Source organism: Quercus lobata, chromosome 9 (genome assembly GCF_001633185.2).
Source record: "Quercus lobata isolate SW786 chromosome 9, ValleyOak3.0 Primary Assembly, whole genome shotgun sequence".
Classification (NCBI taxonomy): domain Eukaryota; kingdom Viridiplantae; phylum Streptophyta; class Magnoliopsida; order Fagales; family Fagaceae; genus Quercus; species Quercus lobata.
Window position 1 is genome coordinate 41974654 of NC_044912.1, and position 25245 is coordinate 41999898.

The 25245-nt window shown below is 33.8% G+C and overlaps 1 protein-coding gene and 1 pseudogene across 1 annotated transcript; one reads left to right on the forward strand and one right to left on the reverse strand.

Annotated features, from left to right (window-relative positions):
• Positions 1 to 1242: 1242 nt before the first annotated feature.
• LOC115961773 lies at positions 1243 to 2965 on the forward strand. The gene is made up of 3 exons (XM_031080696.1): positions 1243 to 1685; positions 1873 to 2653; positions 2762 to 2965. Exons 1-3 carry the CDS (start codon positions 1243 to 1245, stop codon positions 2963 to 2965), a joined length of 1428 nt encoding a protein of 475 aa, XP_030936556.1.
• Positions 2966 to 5906: 2941 nt separating this feature from the next.
• Positions 5907 to 22695, reverse strand: LOC115961774 (annotated as a pseudogene).
• Positions 22696 to 25245: the final 2550 nt, after the last annotated feature.

Sequence of the window (25245 nt, forward strand, 5' to 3'; positions counted from 1 at the left end):
ATAACTTTCATTGGATTTCCATGCTTGCAAAATTCGCAGATGATTAGATATATATGTAAATTTCAAGGGGTTTTTTTTTTTTTTTTTTTTGGTGCTTTAAAAATGTTCGCAAAGATATGAGTTTATGGATTAGAATTAAATAATGTTTGAGTAAAGTGTTTGATTAAATTGAGAAAACTTTCCAGTGGTTCTTAGTGTCTTTCGGTCCATGGGTATTAGTTGTAGTTTTCTACCAGATGGTTCTTTGTATTTGATTAATGGGTTAAACATGCTGCCAGCCTTAGCATATTGGAAATTCCTCTTAAGATCAACTTTAACCTACTTTCAAGCATGTAAGAAGTAAATATTTGTCCAATAGCAAGGTTAGAAATTTAAGGTAATCAAGGTTCTTGTATTTTCCATTTTGTTCAATAATAAGCTCTCTACTTCTTTTTGATAAAAGGTTAGAAAATACGCTATCTACTTCTAGTACAGGTTAATATAGATGTGTATGTGTGAAAAAATTTTATGGACTTTAATCTTGTAACGACTTTTCACGGAATCATTACCAAAGTGCTCTGTACAGAATAGCAAAGGTTCTCTTATTCTTTTTCAAAGGGGCTTTTGTTGAGAACAATCACAATTTTGAAGCAGATTTAATTTGTAATGAGTGTGTATTGTGTGTTCATTAGGCTAAAAGGTCCACTCTGATGTGGTTATTAAAGGTAGTCTTGGAATCTAATAAAATGGTTGACTGAGATTTCAGTTGATACTAAAGTCTTAAGCATGAAATATGTTGGAAATACTAAAAAGGTCTCAATTCTTTTTTTGGGGGGGGGGGGTGGTTGTATGTATTACAAAAAAATTTGGCTGTGTTTGTGTTACAAAATTATATGATATATCTTTTGCAATTATTTAGTCCCCCATTATCTTTTGCAATTTTGTATGTGTTACAAAAAATTGCGTTTGCAATTATCTTTTGCTTTACATGTGTTTGCCTCTCATACCATCCTGCTGTAATTAGCCTCTTGTATATAGGAAGGACAGATGGATTTGTATATGTCCAATTGTTAAATATAGTCATACTACAGCCAAAATTTTAGGAAAAAATGTTCAGTTTGTATCATGAAAAGCAAATTAAAAAAATTTCTCGGCCGCTTCTTTTTATTAGAAAGTTAAAGACCTGCTTCAAGTTTCTTTTAGATCAGGGAACTTGAAAATTTTTGTTAACTAGCATAGTAACTTGACTTTAACAAGTTCACAATGCCTGAAATTGATATAATCATATACCACGGTGGTCCGTTGAAGAATGCCAATGCGAACAAGGGTTTGCCATTTGAAGGGCCGAGTATAAAGACCTATTATACCCAAATTGATCATAGGTTAAAGACCCTTGACAAATTGAAGATGATGGTTATGGAAGAGTTGTGTGAGAATCCTGCTGTGCATAACATACAAATTACTTATCGTATGCCAAGTGAAATCCTGAAGCACCGGATTAATTACAAGTATATGGCGATAGAAGCAGACAAACATGTGAAGATCATGTTTGACAAGTTGGAGAGAATACCTGAAGTAATTAACATTGAGTTGTACATACAGTTGGAGCCACGTGCAGAAGTTGGTATCGAGGAAATCCAACAAACACAAACAAGTTTACAAGTTACAGTTTCGAATGCTCAATATGAGTATTTTACACATGTAGAGTATGATGATGTTCATGCTGATGATGATGAGGATGAGAATGAGGATGAGGATGATGATGATTATGACGATGAGGATGAGGATGAGGATGATGATGATTATGATGATGAGGATGAGGATGAGGATGATGATGATGATGACGACTATGTTGATGAGAGTTACCATTGACGGTGAAGATTTTGGTGATAGAGATGAGATTGAAGACAAGATTGAACAAGGGGACTTTAGGGACTTTGAGAGGGACATTGATGACAATGAGACATTGGACGGTAGTGAACCTGATGCAGACAATGTTCTTAGTGTCCAAAACATTACAAACACAATCCCTGCCTACTCACCACCTGCCTTGTCATTTTCTGAAAATACTTGGGAAAATGTGGTTGATCCTTCACATATTGAGACACCATTTGTGTCTACTTGGAGAGAGGGGATGAATTTGTGCAAAGGCTTGACTTTTGCCAATAAAGTGGAGGTGCAGCGCGTATTAACAAAGTGTGCCCTTAAGGAAAACAAACATTTTACGATCATTAGGTCGATCACGACAAAACATTGTGCGAAATGCATGGATGAGTCATGCAAGTGGTATGTCTGCGCAGTCATGAAACCCAAGTTCCACAGACTATGGATGGTCATCGTGTACAAAGGTCCTTACACGTGTATACGGATTGGGGTGCGAAATAATGGTAGAATGATGAGTTGTAATTTTATTGTAGATGTCATCCTTAAGAAGTTATGTGAGGATCACACTACCCCAATTAAGCATCTCAGATCTGTGATAGAGTTGAAATATGAGGGACAGAATCCTTCTTACTACAAGGTCTGGGATGCGAAACAAAAAGCGATTGGGAAGATGTTTGGGAATTGGGAAGAGTCTTACCAAAGGTTGCAAAAGTTGCTAATGACATATATTGATCAGGATCCGACTATCCAGGTGTTCTATCGTACCACATCCACCGGTGAAGATGACACAGTATTTTTGAATTAAGTGTTTTGGTCTTTCAGTCCAAGCATTGATGGATTCAAATATTGCAAGCCGGTTATCAGTATTGATGGGACTCATCTGTATGGTAAATATCAGGGAAAGTTGTTGGTTGCAATGGCAACCGACGCTAACAATAAGGTATTCCCTTTTGCCTTTGCTATTGTGGATTCTGAGTCAAGGTCCAGTTGGAGGTGGTTTTTACAATGCCTTAGAGATGCGATTGGCCACGTGATACCTAACGAAGGCATTTGCATAATTTCTGACCGACATCTCGATATCAAAAACGCCATTGCAAACTAGCCTAGAAGGGATGATGGAAGACCACTGGTATTTCATAGATATTGCCTTTGACATGTTGCTAGCAACTTCAACACACATTTTCAAAACTCGACTCTAAAGTCAACGGCGTTGAAAGTGAGATATGCTAGTCAGGTAGTGAAATTTTATACCATAATGGAGACCATTAAGCAGGTGGAAATTGAGACCATTAGAAATAAGAAGAAGGTGACGGGGAAGGATGGCAAGGAAAAGAATCAAGATTATCTTCCATACACATACCTAATGGGCGAGTCTGTGGATATGTGGACCCAGTCACATGATGGTGGGAGACGTTTTGGAGCAATGACAACCAATATATCAGAGTACTTCAATGGTGTACTGAAAGGTGCACGAGGCCTTTCTATTACCGCGTTGGTTGAGTTCACTTAGAACAAACTTGTTCAATATTTCCACGACCGTTGCAAAGAATACCATTTTGAGTTCTCAGAGGGTAAGAAATGGAGTGAATATGCCTTCTCCATGTGGGATGGAAATAAGTGTAAATCCGAGAAACACTATTTTAAGCCATTTAGCAATGAAGAGCTGATATTTCAAGTAGTTACCCAACTCAACATGTGTAGCGCAGGAGGGGGAAACTACAGTTATGAAGTTCGGTTACAGGAAAGAACATGTAGTTGTGGGAAATGGCAAAACATAGGGATCCCATGTTCACATGCAATTAGAGTATGTGACTATTTACATATTGATTCGACCACATATATTCACCCATGTTATGGTTTGAACAATGCCATTAACACTTATGAGCATGCATTTGTGGTTCCTAAGTCGCAGTCATTGTGGAGGGATCCCATAGGGCTAAAGTGGTTGTCTAATCCAGCATTGTTGTAGACCAGTGAAGTCAAGAATAAGGAATGAGATGGATGGAGTAAGGAATAAGGATCGAGGACTGGGATGGCGGAGGGAGGACGTAGATTTGATAGAGAGTCAACCCAAGCAGACATGTGGACTGTGTCATGCTTCCGAGCATAACCGCAGAAAATTTTCGTAGTCCCGTGGTGCTTCCACAAGCGGTCATGTTCCACACTAGGTAGGTAGATGGCAAATACTTATGCATCGGTTAAATATTTGTTGTTCATTCCATGTTTACCTAATGTTTACTATCTTCTCTCCTAACGTGATTACTCTACGTTTTTCAGGCATGCTTCCATGGACGATGTTTTTATCGCGCGGACCGCCGATCTTAGGAAAAGTGACTACGTTGTATTGGCTCTATGTGAACTTTTTGGTTTTTGTTGAAAGTACTTGTAATTCTCTATTCAATGTACCTCTATGAAGATTGTGATTTGAGTAGTATGGTTAGAACTGCAAATTAAGTGTGGTTGGGCATGTTTAGAATGTTGATATTGAGAATGCCTTTTGCTGCAATGTAAGTGCAATTGTATTGTAAAACCATGTTTGTGCAGAGAGCGTAAAAGTTTCTATAGTTTCGTGCGTACTGAGAACGCGTTTTGATGTAATTTAAGTGCATTTACATTCTCAGCTTCTCTGCCTCTCAATGAGTGTTTATGGATTACATTCCCAGTTTCTTTATCTCTGGTTCTCAACAAGTGCATGCACACGTTTCAGTTTCTGGTTTGTCTGCGTGACCAGGAAAAAAATAAATAAAGAAATTCCCAGTGAAGGATTTCAGGAATGAGCAGAGGAAAACAGAAAAAAAAAAAAAAAACAAAAAAATTCCCAGTGGAACTCAAGTTTCAAGAATGAACAGAGGAAAACAGAGCAACCTCTCGGACTAAACAGAGCATTGATGCTCTTTTGTTCTCAAGAATTAAATACTCGAGTTCCACTGGGAATCTTAAGTTTTAAACACTCGAGTTATTTTATTTATTTATTTTTTTTTAAAGCTCACAATTTTTGTTCTTTTCTACAAATGAGCTTTTTAGAACTTTTTAAGGGAAAAAGTTGTGTTTATGTTTTTGTAATTTTTTTTTTTTTTTAACTACTTGGCCTCCTTTTATGTGGGGTAGATGTGAACATTGGGATTTTTTTTTTTTTTTTTTTTTTTTTTAACTTTAATTGATTGAGCTCTTGTGTTACCCCAATGCCAATACTAAAACCTATACTATTAGCTCTAAATTATAATAAATACATGTTCAAAAATGGTCCTCCTCATGGAAGTAGCTTTTGCCGCATTCAGTCTTAAATTAATTGGAATCACCGGCTCCTATATTGTTATGCCTTCCAGCTAGCATTATTGCTAAGTTATATAAATGACATGCATATGAATGATCATTTTAAATTCACATATACACTATTTTCGAATATGAAATTTTAAAATTTTTATGCTCATTGTAATTCATAGAAATTGACTCTCGCCTCACATTTACCCTTGTTTTTTCTTTGTTGGCAATAATAGGGAGAGGGATTGGATTACCTCAAGATTTTCACCTGTGACTATTTTTAGGAAAACTATAAGCAACATAAACATGTTAAGCAAAAAGAAAAAAAAAATCACAACAATAACTCAAGAAGAAAGCAAAGCATCAGTTAATGCGATTACTCACATCTATCCCAAGGATTTTATTGACACCATACATGTGATGCTACATCCATTTCAAAATTCCTATAAACTTTACATTAAGAACAGCAATGTGACCTATAGATGCATTGCATTCAATAAATTATTCCTCTCCATAACACCAAATGAGTGCTTTTGACAATATAGTGAAATGATCTTAACTCCAAATAATATGAGACACATAAGCTTTTGATATAAAAAAATGTGTCAAGTACCATTCTTTTCTGGGAGTCACCTAACAAAACATAAAATTTCTGCCAATCAAGGCTTAAATATCCACAGCTCAATACATAGTTCTCTCTATTAAAAATTTGCAATCACACTAAGAAATGGCACGGAAAAGAAAGTTATCCACCCTTTTAAGACGGTAACCAAAGCAAGATATTAGGCAATGACAGTGTTGGTCTCAAATATTTCATTCAACTTCCAACTGTCAGGCATTGGAGATGGCTTTACCCGGTCCTTTGAAATCGTCATGATGGTCCCTAATACAAATCACAAACAGAATTTGATCACATTTCCCATATAATGCAAAAAACAAAAATCTATCATTCAAATATTTATCAAATTAATTTATTATATATTTTTTACAAACTCTTTAGTTTCTTTAGAAAGAAAACGAGGCCAAGAATACCAGCTAAGTAATAGAAAAAAGAAAGAAATATTTGCAAGAGGCTCTTTGAAATAATACCATCATTCAGTATTGCGATTATCAGAAGCATGAAAGGTGGGAAGTTATATTCCCATATCAAAGCTAGAAGCACGAAACCAAGCTGCAAAAAGGTTGCATTAACGAATTATACGAAAGTTGAAACAAAAAAGCAAGAATTAAACCTTTAGCACTTAAGCTAGTGAAAATGAACTATACAAAAAGTACTTAAATGCAAAATACTCCTAGCTTACCAATGTCCTTATGGTTATGGAGATAGCATATATCTGTATATTCATGCAAGCTAATTAGTTTTACCATTAAAACAAAAATATATAGAAACAAAACTATGAAGAAAACACATGACAAGTTATGTGTAACAATCATGTTTGGTACTACAAAAGTTTCTGATATATTTTGCATGCTTATTGCGTAGACATAAAAATGACAAGTAGCAACTTCAAGTCTGGGATTCAACCTTCCAGGGTGATGCTAAGAAGCAAGTTCTTGTTAGAGATTATGAAATGGGAAAAGCAGTTGCTTTTCAGCAAAGGATCCTGAATTTGAAGGAGGTTCACACTTTAGATGGATATCAAATATAAGTCCAACTTACATTATTTATCTCTTTATCAATTTTTCCCTGGTCGATGCATCTTCTGGCTCTCATGCATATGGTGTTGAAGCAAATGCATCTTCTGCATCGAATGTTGACGAGCTTCATCAAGAAATCTCAGTTTGTTTACTAATAGTCATAATTCCATTGATTATTGTGTGGACACACACATATATTCCTTGGAGTATTTTCTAGAAAATCCATAGAGGAGGTACAAGAGAAGAAGATGTTGCTGGAAAAGCTACAAGTCAGAATGAATGAAGCAGAAGCAAAGGCCAACAAGCTTAAAGTGTCATTCGAGAATCTATGTGGCATACTAACAAGGTTTTTACATTTCATATTTTGTTTTTATTATAAATAATTCTGTAAGGTTGAATTTAATCAACCATCTTATTGGCTTTATTCCATGCCAAATTTGCTTGTATTTCAGCATTTAGTAACCCTGTATTTAGGTGGGTTTGTTGTAAGGGTAGTGAGTGAGATAGAGTGTTGAATGCTCAAGAGTGTGCAAGAAAACAGAGACTCGCGGCTTGATCTCACGGGTGACTCGCGGCTGCAAGCCGCTAGATGCAGCACATGTGCCAAGCATGCCAGAAGGTGAACAGTCATGCTAGCTGGAGCACTACAGGACAAAATAGGACAACTGGCCATACAGTTATCTCGCGATTGGATCTCGCGACTTAGTCAAGTCGCGAGGCCAAGCCGCGAGCCACCCCTGTTTTGTAAAACCTGACGTTTCACATTCTCTTCTCACCCCAGTATAAATACCCCTCATACCCACAAATGAAAGAGAGCTTCCAGAGAGAATTTTGAGAGAGAAACCCTAGAGTAAAACAAGATTGATTCATCTACAATCTTTACATAAGAGTCTCTTCAAATTCCCCAACTCTCTTCCTCTCCATTGTCAAACCCTTGAGAGGCATTTTACCAAAACCTTGTTCTCACCATATTCATTACTGTGAGAGGGCTGTTTGGTGTTCTAGGAAGCAGTTAGGAAGGAATCAATTTACATTGGTTGATGCTATGGTCAAGTAGCGGAATCCGGGAAGCTAGAAAAGAAAAAGGTTCGGCGCAACCTTGTTGGAGCAAGAAGTTTGGAGGGCTTAGGTGCACTGGGTAGATTAGGCTTGGAGGGTCTATTGATGTCCATATATCCCAACTACATTTTCTAGTGGATTGTTTACCGCTTGGAGGGTGGCGGAGAGGTTTTACGTCGAGGGCTTCGATTTCCTCTTCGGTAACACATCGCGTGTTGTCTTTGTGTTTGTATCTTCCTTCCCTCCTATCTTCGCCTTTTATTATCTGCTGTGGGTTGTGATTTTAATTTGGCTTAGATTGTTTTCCAATTCTGTTTTACAGCTTTTGTTCATTTTCCGCACACTAGTTGTTTGACATAAAGCTTGAATTGGTTAATTTGTAAATTGGGGGTCTAATCGTTCAAGGGTATTTTTACACTATTTGAACTATCAAATTCCAATTATACATTATTTTTTCTTCCATAATAATATGTTAGAGCTCAATCACACAATGGGAAATTGAAAGTAGGAAAAAGCAAAAAATGAGCTGATAAAGCTTGAACAAGCCCTGCATGATGAAGAAGCGGTCTGCCTTCTTTTCCTGGAATCTTCACCTTCCAATGCTTCAAGAGGTTTGATATAACAATGATATCTATGTGTCTACAAATAGAGCAATAATTATAATCAAAACCCAATGCAATTGAAAATTTGAAAATGTATCTGATAATAACTTTTTTTTTCAAAACATTGAATCTAATACTTGCCTAAAACGAGTATGTTTCTCAATGAAGGAATACAACTGGCTGCAAGGTCGTAGTACTAAGTGCACAAAACTTTCACTATTTGTGGGGTTTCGGAGTGGTTAAGGTTGAACCCACAACAACTTTTGGTGAAAGGCACTTGTCATTGCAACAAGGCTTGACCACTAGTGCAACTGCTAATTCTGACCACTAGTGCAAGGCTTGATTGAAGGCACAATTTATATGTGCAACTGCTAATTCTCACTCTTAACATTTTCAAAACTCATTATTAAAATAAATTAATTTTAAAAGTCAATCGACCATACCATAACCCTTTTCAAAAGATCTTTTGCATTATTGTCATTCTTGAAGTGTTCTCTTACACGCTACAAACAGATAGAACAAAGAAGTTAGACCACAGAATTAACGAATTTGATGTTTTATAGGCTCCCTTGAGCATACTTTGCAATAGCCCCACCCTTCCAAAAAAATTCACCCTATGTTTGGATGGGGCAGTTCCAAACATACCCTAAAGGATGTGGGCCAATCAAATTAAGGTCCTAGCAATTTAATCATAGCTTCAACATGGTAATGGGTTGCAAAAGTCCAACATCATTTATCCAAAATGTGTAAAGTAGTGGCATCACTCCCCAAAGTGATGGGGAATCAATCTACCTAAGAAGCATTAATTAGAGCTAAATGGATAAATGGAAACAACATACCTCTAGTATCTTATTAAAAGCCTTTGCCAAGGCTGGTTTAAGATCAGCTCGATGTAGCTTTCCACTTTCATAGTAAGCAACCAATTCTTCAAAGCTTTTGAAGCTCTTGGATTGTAGAGAAAACTTACATTGGAAGAAAACAATTTGAGTTACTATTCCCAATGAAAAATGATTTTGGAAAAATAGCTCAAGCAACTATAGAAATTACTTAAGGAGCACGCACTTTGAACAAGATGCAAGGGTTGACCATCATGTGAAAAGGTAGATGTCGTAGCATTAACTAAATAAAATAAGTAAAGCATTCATAATAAAATCCTTATGGCTTACTTATCACCACCATTCTCTGCACTGCGCTCTATTACAAACTTTTTAAACCAAGATAAAATGAGGTACTTCACATACTCCAAGCATGGATTCCCTTCCACAATATCTGGAGGACAGTATGCTCTCTTTATCTTCAAATTTACTTTGGCCTACAACATGGAGGCAGACTAAATCTAAGGTTAACCTAGTTTTATAATCCACTATCCTTATGCTATGCGCAACTAATAAAGAAAACACAATGTAACCCCTAAATGGCAATTTGATACCCCTATACATGCACCCTACCTCGTCATCTTCCATAAAAATTGAAGATAGTGGATCACTTTTTGACATCTTCTCCTGACCTTGTTGTAAACTGGGTAAAATGTTTGTAAATTACCAGTAAGCAAAACAAATAAAGACCACACAACTATACACAAAATGTTACAGGATACAAAAATAATTAGACAAATAGTCAGTATAAAGAATTAGGAACATATGGTGTGACAAAATAATAGGCTTGTTTTTCCTCTTCATGTCATCAGAGTACTCTCTTGCAAGTACATTCACCTTTCGATGATCCATTCCCAATTGGCAAATGTCGGCCTATTTATTTTATAAAAAATTCAGACAGTTGAAAAAAAAAATTGTTTTTCCACAAAATCAAATGGTTCATTCACAAACTAGAAGTGAAGAAGGAAGCACCTTCAAGAAAAAAACACATAAGCACATTGCATGCATGGGTAGAAAATTTGTGCTGCAGTGAACTCTTCCTCATCACTTCGACCCATAATGTGACCACACCTATAGCAAAATATAATAGAAGTAAAAATAACGACCACATCACCAGCATATCAATATATTACTAAAAGTTGAAACGTAGTATTTAATGTTGCTACGCTTCTATTGAGCCACGTCAGCAGTTATGTCATTATCAATTTTTTTTCAATTTTTTTATTATTAAATTTTCAATTCCATTTTAACTTTTTATATCCCCACTACTCTTTACCTTAACTTTCTTCAACCTTTCTCATTCCATTTCCACTTTTCATATCCCCACTACTCTCAATATTAATATTATTCTATCTTTTTATCTTCCTTTATTTTTTACTCTTCTTATTCTTATCCTCATGCTATAAAATTGTCATTCTCCCTCTTATTCCATGCACAATTTCTATTTTTCCACACACAAAAGCCCTCTCTCTCTCTCTTTCTCTATATATATATATATATATATATATATATATTTTCCTTCAATTTTTGGTATATATATATTTTTAATTTTAGTGTAACAGGTTGACCATCAAAACATACTGATGCAGTATTGAAAGCTCCACCAAATGCATCGCAGAAATCAGTTTTAGACTACTAGAAGTCAGTTAGTTTGCTAAAATTGGAATTGACAGGTAATCCAGCTTGATACGATTTAGTTTTATATTTTATGTTGTTATCTTTTTTATTCACATTGGTTGTTAAATGTTATATTATTGCATTATAAAGATAGTATATAAAAATATAATATTATTTTATTACATAGCATAACTAAAATAATATGGTGTTTATTGCTATACATTTCATTTTTATTATTTTATTCTCATCTTATTTTATTCAACATTTAAATTTAGCAACATCCTCCATATCATAATTATTTATATTTTGTCTCATTTTTTTAAAAATTAAACGTATAATATTTTATTCAATAAATAAAAATTGTTCTTATAAAGTCTTCCCATGAAATGTTACAATGCATCAATGGAAAAATGAAATACAAAACAAATATCAATTTAGAAACACTCAATTTAAAAAAAAAAAAAAGAATAAACAATTTTCTTATAAAGTATTCCCATAAAAAGTTACAATGCATTAATAGAAAAAGAGAATACAAAACACATGCTATTTTAGAAACACTAAATTTATAATAATAATAATAATAATAATAATCAAACCAAACATATCATAAAATAATAAACTAATAGTTATGGATGTACTAACTTCATGGCAGCAAAATGGAGTAAAATAAAAATAAAAATAAACGTTACAATATGCATATTTAGTACATTAGAATTATCATCAAATTTGGGAAAACAATAGGATGTTAACAAAGAGGGAGAGAAAGAGATTAGTAAAAGAAATCAAACGTCAATTAAATAAATTAATTAGTAACCGTTAATTGGAAAACAAAGAGACCGACGGCTAAAGGAGTAAAAAATTAATTAAAGATGACCCTACGAATGTTATTATAAACTTTACAATGCAAATAAATAAATCGTTAAATTCACTTAATTAAATCATATAATCAACAATTAAATAAAATCATACAAAATTTAAACTTGAAACTAATCAAACTCTAATCTAGAAAATCATATTTATTATCAAAACTAAAAGGAAAACGTTCTTCAGTAATAATAGAAATATATAAGAAATAAAGATGAAAATTTTCAAAATCTTTTTTTTTGACATTTCATTTAACATTATTTATAAATAATAAAATATATAAAAAAGTCCTTAAATGCTTATATTCTTCACACACCATGACTTTTAAAATCTAATGAAAGGTTCGAAGAATTTAACTCTCATTTAATGCCTCTATTATGAAAATCAACAGCCAGTAAAATATGATAATAGTAAGAAACATTATAAATGAGAACATGAAAAAACTAATTAGCCACTATTATTATGGAATAGATGTCTTTTTTTTATGCATCTAAGAAAATGAACTGTATAGGGTTTACTTATTAAGGTATATATAAAGATTCACGTTAAAAAAATATGTAAAGGTTTTTTGAAAAAAAAAAGTAGAGGTAAGGTTTTTATTAACTTAAAAGACAATGAAAAACCAATTTTTAATTACTACAACCGTTGCTACTCTATAAATCACACACAACACTATATTCAATATCCTAAACAACATAGTTAGGCCCTTTTGGATATACACCACCATATTCAACTTATAAATTACAACCCAAATCAATCATACAATTACACATTCAAAGCATGAACATGTAACATGTATTACCTTCTGAATTATTGCTTGGAGTTTTCACAATTATTGAAAGAGAATCTCCAAATTTAATTTTTAGAAAACATCAAGACAAGGTGAATTTTATTCTTTTTAATTTCCATAGAAAAAAAATATTACGCACATTATTTCAACCCTTATGGAAAAGAAGGTTTACATGTAGCATGCAAAACGTGTTTAATTGACTTAGAGATGTAAAAATTAGTCAACCAACTATGGTAGAATTAAGGTTTCAAATTTTAAATAAAACAATTCTACAATAATAAAAAATTATTTTGTAATAAATATGATTATGAAATGCATTACTTTTCATTAAATTAGTTCAAATTACAAAATAATAATAATAATAATGAGATCACCATAAAAAATAATCACGCGCAACGTGCGGGTCTGTGACTAGTTAAAGTAATAATAATCATCATACAATACCTTTTTATCCTCCGTATTCCTTTGTGCTATATCCATACTCATGAGCTTGATTCAGTTTATCTCCTTCGAGGACCACAGAAACTCCACCTTCCGTCCATCAATATCCATCACAACGGCCTTCCAAATCTCAATGAGGTAGCGGCCAACAACATCAATTTTCTTCAACTCACCTCCCATCTTATTGGTTAGCTGGGCAAACCAATCTACAATCCATATTTTCACTCTACACCCAGCAGATGTCATCTTGTTCACATTTATTGCCTTCATAACTCCCTGCAGAACAAAAAAAAAAAAAAAAAAAAAAAAAAAAAACCCGTCTCCAACCTCAAAACATAAATCATACCAAAACCCAATAAAGCAACACAATTCTAAAGCCAGTATGACAGTATCAACAAATACACAAATATAACGTCTACAGACTCTAATCGAGTGTTATCCCAAATACACAAACATGTCCCATTATTATGGATTGCAGGTTCTTTGAGTTAACTTTACGATAAACGCCGCTTGCTATAATGTCCAGCATAATCAGATTTAATAGCTTTATCCATGAGAAATTATCATAGTATTTTGAGTTCAAATCATGCAGCCACTATCACGGGTAATGATTAAATTGAACATTAAACCTTTAATACAAGTGCTGATTTTATGACTAAACCATTAGAGCATACTTATCAAGACTGCTAAATATTTGAGCATTTACAATTTCAGTTCAATTCCTGCTTTATCAATTTTAACATAACAATTTGCAATCCACCAAATATCAAAACTTCTATTATTTTACCATTTCATTTAAATATTCTTTTTTTATTCGTTCTTTATGTTTTCTTTATTCTTTCTTTTTATGTTTTCAAATAACTACCATTAAACAGATATTAAGTTTTTTCAAATAATAAACCTCGGGTTTCTTTTTGAGAAGATTCTCGAATGACATTATAAGCTTCTTGGCCTTTGCTTCTGCTTCATTCATTCTGACTTGTAGCTTTTCCAGCAACATCTTCTTCTCTTGTACCTCCTCTTTGGATTTTCTTGAAAATACTCCAACGAATATGTGTGTGTGTCCACACAATAATCAATGGAATTATGACTATTAGTGAACGAACTGAGATTTCTTGATGAAGCTTGTCAACATTTGATGCAGAAGATGCATTTGCTTCAGCACCGTATGCATGAGAGCCAGAAGATGCATCGAACAGGAAAAAATTGATAAAATTTAAAGGACCTGCATATTCCAGCCCATAAAAGACCTGCATATTCTAGCCCATAAAGGACCTGCATTTGGGAAGTTAAACAAATAAATTTTAAAACAAATTTATGCAATAGGTCTTCCATGAAATAAGAAAAATCAAAATAATTTAGTTATTACATAATAATGCAATAAGTATGGGATAAAAATTATGTTACCAAGAAAGTAATAAGCAATAGCCAGTCTAGCACATACACAAATTATGTTAGTGATCTCGTACAAATATCAAGATTACAAAATTAAAAACATCCTCTAATCCAATCAATTCACAAGTCGCTCATCTAGGAAGTTGTACTGCACATAAGCCCCATAGAGAGGAATATCCATTTACAATATTCTCTACACAGAGATGAAAGGGGATAAAAAGATTCTAACTTAAATAAGAGTACAACATAAATTTTAAAACTTCAATAATTTATTTTAGAAATTTTTTTTAAATTCAGTAAGAAGAAGATAAATTTTATTTTTCTCATAAAAGATTACATTATAGATGTTGCATGCTATCAGTAATTTTACATTCTTAACAAAATGAAATTAATCACCACTAATGAAGTGTGATATAATTAAAACTAGCCTCTGAGCACGCGCGTGAGCTCTTCTATTTTTTTGGGTAAAAGTTAATAATATGCATAAACTATAATTTGTCTTTAATATATTTTCCAATCAAGAAAAAAAACCTAAGGGTGTGATGAAAAAATTATTTTACCACAAACACTTAACACTCATCACACCCCTAGGTTTTTTTTGTGATTCAGAAATACATTAATCCCAAATTATAATTTATGCATATTATTAATGTAAGGACTCAATTTGTAACGACCACAAAATGATATTGGGTTCGCACGTAAAAGAGGCCCAAACAATATAATTTGTAGAGCATGGGTTTGAAAGGCTAGGCCTTGGTCACCGAATGGTGGTTAGACATGGTGTTCATACAAACTTAAACCGTGTTCGCTCGAGGAGTCTTTCTCCTCGATACGGTCTGGGAGGCTCTGGTTCTTGGCCTTTTTTCCCAGCCCCTGATCTCTGGGATCTCTACTCTTATTTATACTACATATTTTCTTTCATCTCTACCCTATATGTGGATAAAATTGATGGTTTATGCTGATACTTGTCCCATCAACCCCCTTTAGAAGTCTTTTGGGATGGTTGTAGGGCTGCATTAATACTGTGCAGAGGTCACTTCCTCATTAATGCGGCCAGGGAGTTAGCTGGGGTGCATTCAATGCGGTGACAGTAGCTTTTCCCAAGATATTTTGGGATTCTTCTCTGTCTTTTGTTCTTGCAAGGCTTATCCAGATTTCCAGAACTTCATGGATCGCACCCCTAGATGGCAGGCATCCTTTACGAACCTCAGCCTTGGCTAGTCGAGGACAAATTCATCCTCGGCACAAACTCCTAGGCCATTATGTTCAATATTGTCTTCCTTATCCACTAGTATGGGTTTCCTTGGCTATACTTACCCATCCTCGGACAACCCCTTATCCTCGGCTTAGGCCTTAAGCCCAAAACCCAATTGTATGATCTGGGCCCATGACCCCACAATAACCCCTCAAAACTCCGGTTTTTTCCTCTCATCCGAGGAAAAATGTGGGGTTTTGAATTCTTAAGAGTTAATTCTGCTTTGATCCTTTGATTTACACCCGAGGGAGTGCCGTTTCACGCGCCCCATATTTGTACTATAAATTGCTCCTTTCAAAGCTACCAATCTGAGGAGTTGGTTATAATTTTGGGTCTGTCTTGAAACTTATAGAAAGAAGTTATGTGTGTTAATTTTCCCAAAGCCTGTGGTCTGAGGACTCATGCATGGCTAAGGTTCTGTTTAGCGTAGGTTTTGTTTAGCGTAGGTTTGAATCCGAGGACCATATAATATCTTGATTCTGTCTAAAACTTAGATATTTTCATTAAGTAGTTGGTTTCCCCATAGGTTTGAGTCTGAGGACTATACAATACCTTGGTTCTGTCCAAAACTTATATATTTCTTTAAGTAGTTCGTTTCCCCATAGGTTTGAGTCCGAGGACCATGAAATACCTTGGTTCTGTCTAAAACTTAGATATTTCTTTAAGTAGTTGATTTCCCCATAGGTTTGAGTCCGAGGACCATGCAATACCTTGGTTCTGTCCAAAACTTAGATATTTCTTTAAGTAGTTGGTTTCCCCATATGTTTGAGTCCGAGGACCATGCAATACCTTGGTTCTGTCCAAAACTTAGCTTTTAAGTAGTTGGATTCCCCATAGGTTTGAGTCCGAGGACCATGCAATACCTTGGTTCTGTCCAAAACTTAGCTTTTAAGTAGTTGGTTTCCCCATAAGTTTGAGTCTGAGGACCATGCAATACCTTAGTTCTGTCCAAAACTTAGCTTTTAAGTAGTTGGTTTCCCCATATGCTTGAGTTTGAGGACCATACAATACCTTGATTCTGTCCAAAACTTAGTTTTTAAGTAGTTGGTTTCCCCATAGGTTTGAGTCCGAGGACCATGCAATACCTTAGTTCTATCCAAAACTTAGCTTTTAAGCAGTTGGTTTCCCCATAGGTTTGAGTCCGAGGACCATGCAATACCTTGGTTTTGTCCAAAACTTAGCTTTTAAGTAGTTGGTTTCCCCATAGGCTTAAGTCCGAGGACCATACAATACCTTGGTTCTGTCCAAAACTTAGTTTTTAAGTAGTTGGTTTCCCCATAGGTTTAAGTCCGAGGACCATGCAATACCTTGGTTCTGTCCAAAACTTAGCTTTTAAGTAGTTGGTTTCCCCATAGGCTTGAGTCCGAGGACTATACAATACCTTGGTTCTGTCCAAAACTTAGATATTTTCATTAAGTGGGGGGGGGGAGGGGGGGAATTAGCCCCTCGGCCAAGCCGTAGGACATTGGTTTGGGAAGATTAACCCCTCGGCCAAGCCCCTAGAACCATCCGCGTTACTGACGCTTCGAAGTATAGCCCCTAATGAAAAAGCGTAGCCCCTAATGGAACTTTACTTTAGAGCACTACAACGGGCTATTGGAAGTGATAAGGGGACTTTCTCGACCCACCGCCTGTGCCAACACACAAGCCTTTCCATAGACAGCGCCAATTGTAAGGACTCAATTTGTAACGACCACAAAATGATATTGGGTTCGCACGTAAAAGAGGCCCAAACAATATAATTTTTAGAGCGTGGATTTGAAAGGTTAGGCCTTGGTCACCGAACGGTGGTTAGACATGGTATTCATACAAACTTAAACCGTGTTTGCTCGAGGAGTCTTTCTCCTTGATACGGTCTGGGAGGCTCTGGTTCTTGGCCTTTTTTCCCAGCCCCTGATCTCTGGGGTCTTTACTCTTATTTATACTACATATTTTCTTTCATCTCTACCCTACACGTGGATAATTGATGGTTTATGCTAATACTTGTCCCATCAACCCCCTCTAGAAGTCTTCTGGGGTAGTTGTTGGGTTGCATTAATACTGTGCAGAGGTCACTTCCTCATTAATGCGGCCAGGGAGTTGGCTAGGGTGCATTCAATGCGGTGATAGTAGCTTTTCCCAAGATATTTTGGGATTCTTCTCTGTCTTTTGTTCTTGCAAGGCTTATACATATTTTCAGAACTTCATGGATCGCACCCCTAGATGGCAGGCATCCTTTACGGACTTCGGCCTTGGCTAGCCGAGGACAAATTCATCCTCGGCACAAACTCCTAGGCCATTATGTTCAATATTGTCTTCCTTATCCACTAGTATGGGTTTCCTTGGCTATACTTACCCATCCTCAGACAACCCTTTATCCTCGGCTTGGGCCTTAAGCCCAAAACCCAATTGTATGATCAGGGCCCATGACCCCACAATTAACTTTTACCGAAAAAAATAGAAGAGCCTCTGACACGCGTGCTCAGAGGCTAGTATTTTTTATTTAAGTAACCACATGACTGAATTTTAAGAAAATAACTTAAGGAATAACACCTAAGGTACTATACTTAAGACTAAAAATTTGTAGTATTTTTTTTTTTTTTTTTTACAATTCAAGCCAAAAAAAATCCTAACTTTTAGGATTTCAGATTCTCTACTAATGGCCTACTAACCAGCACAGTTTCCCATTATAAAAAATTTAAAAAAAAAAAAAAAAATCATGTTTTAGGATTTTAGAATCCTAAATTATCTTTTTGTTTTACATTTTTTTTTTTTTACTTTCCTTATTATGTTTGACGGTTGAGATTCAGGATTTTGGATTGTGCAATATTGTTAAGGATAAATTGCTATGTTTAAGGATAACAATATCCAATAGAGTTTTGGTGAAAAATAAATCCATTACTTTTATTGTTTCAGTTAATAAATTGTGATCCTTGAACGTTGCTTTGATAATTTTTTTACAATTTCAAGCAAAAAAATAAAATTTTAAAAACCCATGTTTAGGTATTTTTATTCCTAAAAGTTTGCCTATTATTTAGAAGCCATTTTTTCTATGATTTTATAATTATATCTTTAAAGAAAAGAGGAAAAAAAAAAAAAACTTTTTTAGGTTTTTACCCGGTATTTTTATTCCTAAAATTTTGCCTATTATTTAGAAGCAATTTTCTCCATGATTTTACAATTTTATCTTTAAAGAAAAAATAAATAAATAAATAAAACCGCCGCGTTTTAGGTTTTTATCCGTAAAAGTTAGTCTATTATTTAGTAATAATTGTTCCATTTTTCTCAATCTGTGGCATTTTATTTTTTTTATTTTTTATTTTTTTTACAAATATATTAGTAATATGTATATAATGGTCAATCACTCTCCTTTGCCTATATATTTTATGCTTCGAAATAGAGGTAAGTGCAATATAATTAATTAATACGTGATACTTATCCAAATTGCACCATTTGTATTTCTTTTATACAATTTGATACTTATCCAAATTGCACAATTTGTATTTCTTTTATACAATTTGATACTCATCCAAATTCCACAGTTGTTGTATTATAATATTGTAATCAAAGAAATTCACAGTAATATTGCAATAAAAAAGAAGAAGAAAAGCAATGACTAAGCTTTAACCTACAAATGCATAGAAAAAAGAAAAATAGAAAAGAAGAAAGAGGATAATCATAAGGAAATAAGAAATTAAAGAAAGAGCCGGAGTAAAAATAATTAGACTGCCATTAATTTCTTTATAAAAACAAAATAGAAAAGTGCAATGTACATTGACATACCTACAGAATCGAAACAATTACAATTGAACTTTTGTTTTTGTAAGTAAATTTTTTATTTCTTTTTTGGATTTTGAATTTAGGAAAAATGATTATTAACAATACCACAATCAAACAAACCATTAACCAACATAAGTAACCATTTACAGTAATTATATATTCAATATATATTGCCTGAGATAGTGAACGTCGAAGTTGATGAATTCGATTTTCTAATTATCATTGCAAAACACAAATAGAAATATAATCACGAAGGATCAAATAAGTTCAGATCTAAGATGTAATGCTTAACATATATAGAAGATCAGAATAAGAACGAGAAATTACAAATACGAACGGAGACAGTAAAATCGGAATCAAACAAATAGTTTGAATTTATAGCAAAAATAAAGAGGAAGTACTTGATTTGGAGGGAACAATAAAGCCTTACACCTTGGCCCAGGCTCTTCCTCACAAAATTCTTCACGAAATTCCCTAAACAACTTGTCTTGAATTCTTTCCAGCTTTCACACTTGGAACCATCACCCATCATGCGGTAGTCGATGAATTTTGACTGCGCAACTGGTAAATACGTGGTAGAATTCGTCCAGATTGGGTTTCTCCATTCTCGTGTTCTGTGCAAGAGAAAACCATTAGCCAAGAAAAGTTACCTACCTTAAAATGTCAAATGCTTATAAACATAACTAACACAAACTTATTAGCACATTCTACAAAATTGCATGATACAGCTAATTAGATGTCTAAAACACATAAGGTAAGAAAAGTTAACAATTGTTTTTTCTTTCCCAAATCATAACTGCTTTCAATTTTTGTTTGCTGGAAAAGCACAAGTATATTCATCTGAGTCAAACTGTTAGTTCTGAGCTTAAAGAAAAACCAAAAAAAGAAAAAAGAAAAAAATAAAAAACCCAAATTTGTAAATATAAATTTACTCACTTTTTTTACACAACAAAATACATACAATCAGTCGATCACGGTGTTACTCTAATCCCTAGACCACTAATCCCTTTCGCGAAGCAAAATCAAACATATACAAACAATGTTAAAAAAAAAAAAGATAGAAAAAGATCCATAGATACCTAGAATGAAAAAACAAGTTCTTGCACAAAAATTAAACAATCATACTGCAACCAAGGTTTTGAAACCCGGACCGTTCAATGAACCGTAAAAGAGAGAGGTTCAAGGTTTTGAAGGTTGGACCGAGGTCGAACCGGGATCGAATCGTGATGACGTCATAATTAATTTAATAATTATTTAAATATAAATAATTATATTAAATTAATATAAATATAAAAATTAACTAAAATAATTTAATTAAATATAAAAATCTATCTTTCAAATATATTTTTTATATCATAACTTTCCCAAAACAAATAAGAAATACTAAATACTAAGTAAAGGTAGATATGGTATTCTTTATTTATTTATATGTTGATTAGTTAAACTTGTGATAGCAATAATAATATACTAATTAGAAGGACACTTATATTATATTAAATAAAATAAAAGTTTTAAATTATTTAATAGTTTTAAATTAAAATAATTTTAGAATCACACAATTTTATATTTTTTTGGGCACAATTGTAAATTTGAATACCTATCAAATATATATAAATCCATTATTTTTCCTCTACTGCCTACTCTCTATCCCATCAGAATTACAACCAAAAAAAAAAAGCTAACAACCAAAAAAAGTTAAGACAAATTTCGGTATTAGATTTTTTCTTTAAAAAAAATTGTAAATATTAATTAAAAGTACTTAACAATTAAGAGAGTTGTCACATCATGTTGGGAAGGTGAAAAATATGGATGGCTGAAACTCTTCTTACCTTTCCAATGTAATCACGTGGAGGGCTTTGGAAAAACACAAATAAAAAAAATAATACAAAAACTAATGAGTGGAGTTAAAAGAGAGAAAGTGCAGACGGACAAAAGAAAGAGAAGGAGAAAAAGAAGAAAGAAGAAGAAGAAGAAGAAGAAGAAGAAGGAGAAACAACACCAGAGGATGAAGCGTTCTCTAGCACTACCTCGCCTGCCACTCCACCGCCGTTCGTCCTCCTCCCCACCACCAGATTGGGTCAAATTGGCATGTTCTTTTTTTTTTTTTTTTTCTTGTTCTGATTCAACTTCATTGTAAGAATTGGATTTTGTTTTGTGTTTTGTGTTTGGATTATTTGAGATGTTTTTTGAGATTGAAGCAAAGTTAGATCGGCTTATTCTTCCCAGCAGTTGTGTTTCTTTTTCTTTTGTTTTTCTGTGTTTTTTTTTTTTTTTAAGGTTCAGATTCAAAGGGAACCGTGAGAAGCGGTCTGATCACGGTTCTTAGAACCATGCGGTTGAACCGCGGATCGAACGGTTCCCTGCTTTTTTGACATAGACAGGTTTTTAAGCTTAAAGAACCGTGATGGTGGGAGGTTCACGGTTTTTCCGGTCCGACCGTACGGTCCGGTCCGGATTTCAAAACCATGACTGCAACTAGCAAAAGTGCTATTTAATGCTTGCAAACCTGATAAAATATACCTAATTGAAACACAAATTAAGAACTGCTATTACCTCAATAAATAAATAAAAAAGAAAAATGTAATGACTGACTATCTCAAAAAAAATCTAAGGCCACAATCAAGCAGAGTTAACATGTCTACAATCAACAACTATTAAAACCAATACAACCATGATATATGATATCTTTTATATATATAAGACATTTTATGGTGACCCAATTAATCATTGACATTATTTATAAATGTGAAATACAACCATGTACAAGAAGAGAGAATGGTCATGAACTAATGAACTAACAACTGACAAATCCTTAGAAAATATTATCATTTGTTAGGGGGACTTTTTAAATAAAACTTGTATTAGGCTTGCACCATTTGCACTTTTTCAATGAAATTATCAGTTTAAAAAAAAAAAATGAAAGAGATAGACCATATGCGCAATGAAACATGAGCATCAAAAACTGTTCTTGTTCGTTAAATAATCTTAGATTTGGCGAATACAAAGATGCAATCCATCACAATACAAATATTTTTCATATTCTTAGAAAATGAGATTAGGAATAAATAATAGATAATTATAAAGTACAAGTAGAATAAAAAATGGCTTTGGATTGGATTGGATTGGATGGAAAGGGAAGCTGACCTGAACGATCCAAAGAGCAGTGGTGGTGGCGGCGACACCCCACAAGGCAGCAGACTGAACATCGATAGGCTGAAGTCTAGGCCAAAGAAATTTCTTGAGTCCTCCCGATCTAGATGCGATCCCAGCAGACATTTTCAGATATATTCCTCTCAAATCCGAATATGTTAAGAGTAAAAGCAAATATAATTAACAAACAGGTACATATGACCCTGCAACCAATACACATCCAAGGAAATTAGACCCAAAAAAATACAGAAAGTTAAGCATTAAAGCCTACAATGAAGAAGTTAAAATGGATGCGTAAAAAAAGAATTGGTAGCAGATAACCAATGTGCCACTACTACTACAACAACAACAACAAAGCCTTAGTCCCAAAAGACTACAGAAACAAATCTTGACAATTTGTTCCCTTGCATTAATAGACATTCCTGTGTCATTTGGTGTTTTTTTAATTTATATTTCTTTGAAATGATAACATTTCAGAATTTATGTGAAAAAAATACAACCAGTTTTACAAGAGTAGCTATGCCCTGTAGTAGGGGATTCTACACAAGCAAGGAACAAAACGCTAATAGAGTAAACACAACCAAAATGAGGATGCCAGTGAATAAGATAGGGGGAAAAGAAAAATATGAATTGAAGAAAAATTCATGTCGGCCAATGGCCTTTGGGCTTGATGGCACTTCCATGTTCGGTGGTGGGTAAGATCATAGGTTGATGTCCTATTGGGTGCATTAATAAATAAAAAATAAAAAATAAAAAAAATATGGGAGAGACTAGAGCAGCAATGCCTTCTAAAGGGGAGGAGGTGAGAGTGCAGAGAATAAAAGCAATGGACCTTATCTATAGGTTGTAGAATTTTTTTTGCAGCAAGCAAAACTTCACAAAACAATCAAACCTGTAAAGAAATTTATAGGACTCAATTTTCCTAATATAGAAAGAGTCCAAATAACTAATTGAATTCAAAGAAGGAAGCAAGAAAAAAATATGAACCGATAATGATAGGAAGTCCAACATAATAGAAACATCTTAACAGGAAGAAAAACAGCACCGTTTATAGGCATGTTAGAAAAGAAATAGAATCTTCTTACCATAGAAACTCTCAAGTAATACTTCATAAATGTGTGAATCCACTAATTTCCTAGAATACACCTAGGCTAATATAATAATAATAATAATAATAACTATTCGTTAACCCGTGCGATGCACGGGATAGTTGGTTAAATAACAATTACAAATAATCACACAAAGGGCCCAAAATATGTTCTTTGATTATAAATTTAGGGTGTTTCACATAACACATAAAGATCACACCTTGGTTTCTCTATGTCGATGAAAAAATTATAGCCAACATTCCAATAGCTCATACACAAATTTGGGCATAATATGAATTCACATAATGCTCAATTGCAAATCAATTTATAGTCTACCACCAATATAAATCATATAAAAAAATTTATTGATAAAATGAATATTTAAATGTATAAATAATCTCATGACAACATTAGCAAGACCATGCATTTGTTGCCAGGGAATAATATGCCACATAAACACATGGGGCCCTATCCCACTATCTCTTATAAGAAGCAACTCATAAACACAATATTCAAAACTTTGAAAAGAAACAGCTAACAAATAGTCTAAGTATCTTTGCTTATCTACTCTTTATGACCCCCAATTTTGATTATGCTGGCTTCTTGGAAACTGTTGAGGAGATCATTTGCAGCAACATATATTTGTGTTAGATGCATCTAATTTCCTTTAGATACATCTTAAGTACATGCAAATGCCTATATATTTGAAAGAGTGTCTATTTGAAAGGAATCAAACAAAATGCCTATATATTTCAGTTTCAACTCTCTATAAACAATTAAAACCAAATTTCATAAACTCTTTGGATAAATCTTAAGTAAGGCATACAATCAATTTCAAAAACACCAAATGTTGGGTTGAAAGTAATACACAATTATTCGAAGTAGTGCTATTAGGCTCAGCCAAGCCACTCTCTATGGAAAAAATTCAAAATATTGCATTTAAATAGAGACAATGCAATAATGTATTAATAGCTATTTCTATGAGCAAGAAAATAAAAAATATTTGAAGCAATTGCTTGAAATCATTTAAGTACATGCCATCAATGAAGTTGCTTGAAATCATTTTAAGTACATACCATCAATGAAGCTACAACATTAACATTGTTCATAACATTATTTTATTATTTGTAGCACACAATGTGGGCATGTAAGATATACATTGGTGCATGGAAATCTACAAAATCACCCACACAAAAACAAAAAAGGAGAGAGTTAAATCAATGATTGTGTAATAATCATAGTGCAGTTTAGGTAATAATCAAAGATACTTACCCAAGAGAATGAACTTTTGATACCTCCTACTGTGTGAAGGAATTCTCCACTATCACACTATGGTTGAAGATAAGTTTCCCATCTTGAACCACAACTTCATAAGCCTTCCTTTTTGCCTACAATGCATGATGATTGAACTTCAAATTAAGTATGGTGTTTGTTCCATGATGCATGATTGCTTTTTATCAAAATACAAATTCTACTTCCTAGTTAGGGAGCATAAAGCAGGGACATGAGACTCACTGGACCAAGATATCTGATGCATTGCAGCTGAAGCTTCGATCTAGAACATCTCTCATGATTGACCTTTTTTCCT

Coding starts and splice junctions, on each gene's coding strand:
- LOC115961773 (XM_031080696.1), top strand. CDS start 1,243: ATGCCTGAAATTGATATAATCATATACCACGGTGGTCCGTTGAAGAAT. Junction 1,686..1,872: donor GAGTATTTTACACATGTAGA/GTATGATGATGT, acceptor TTTTGGTGATAG/AGATGAGATTGAAGACAAGA. Junction 2,654..2,761: donor CCACCGGTGAAGATGACACA/GTATTTTTGAAT, acceptor GGTAAATATCAG/GGAAAGTTGTTGGTTGCAAT.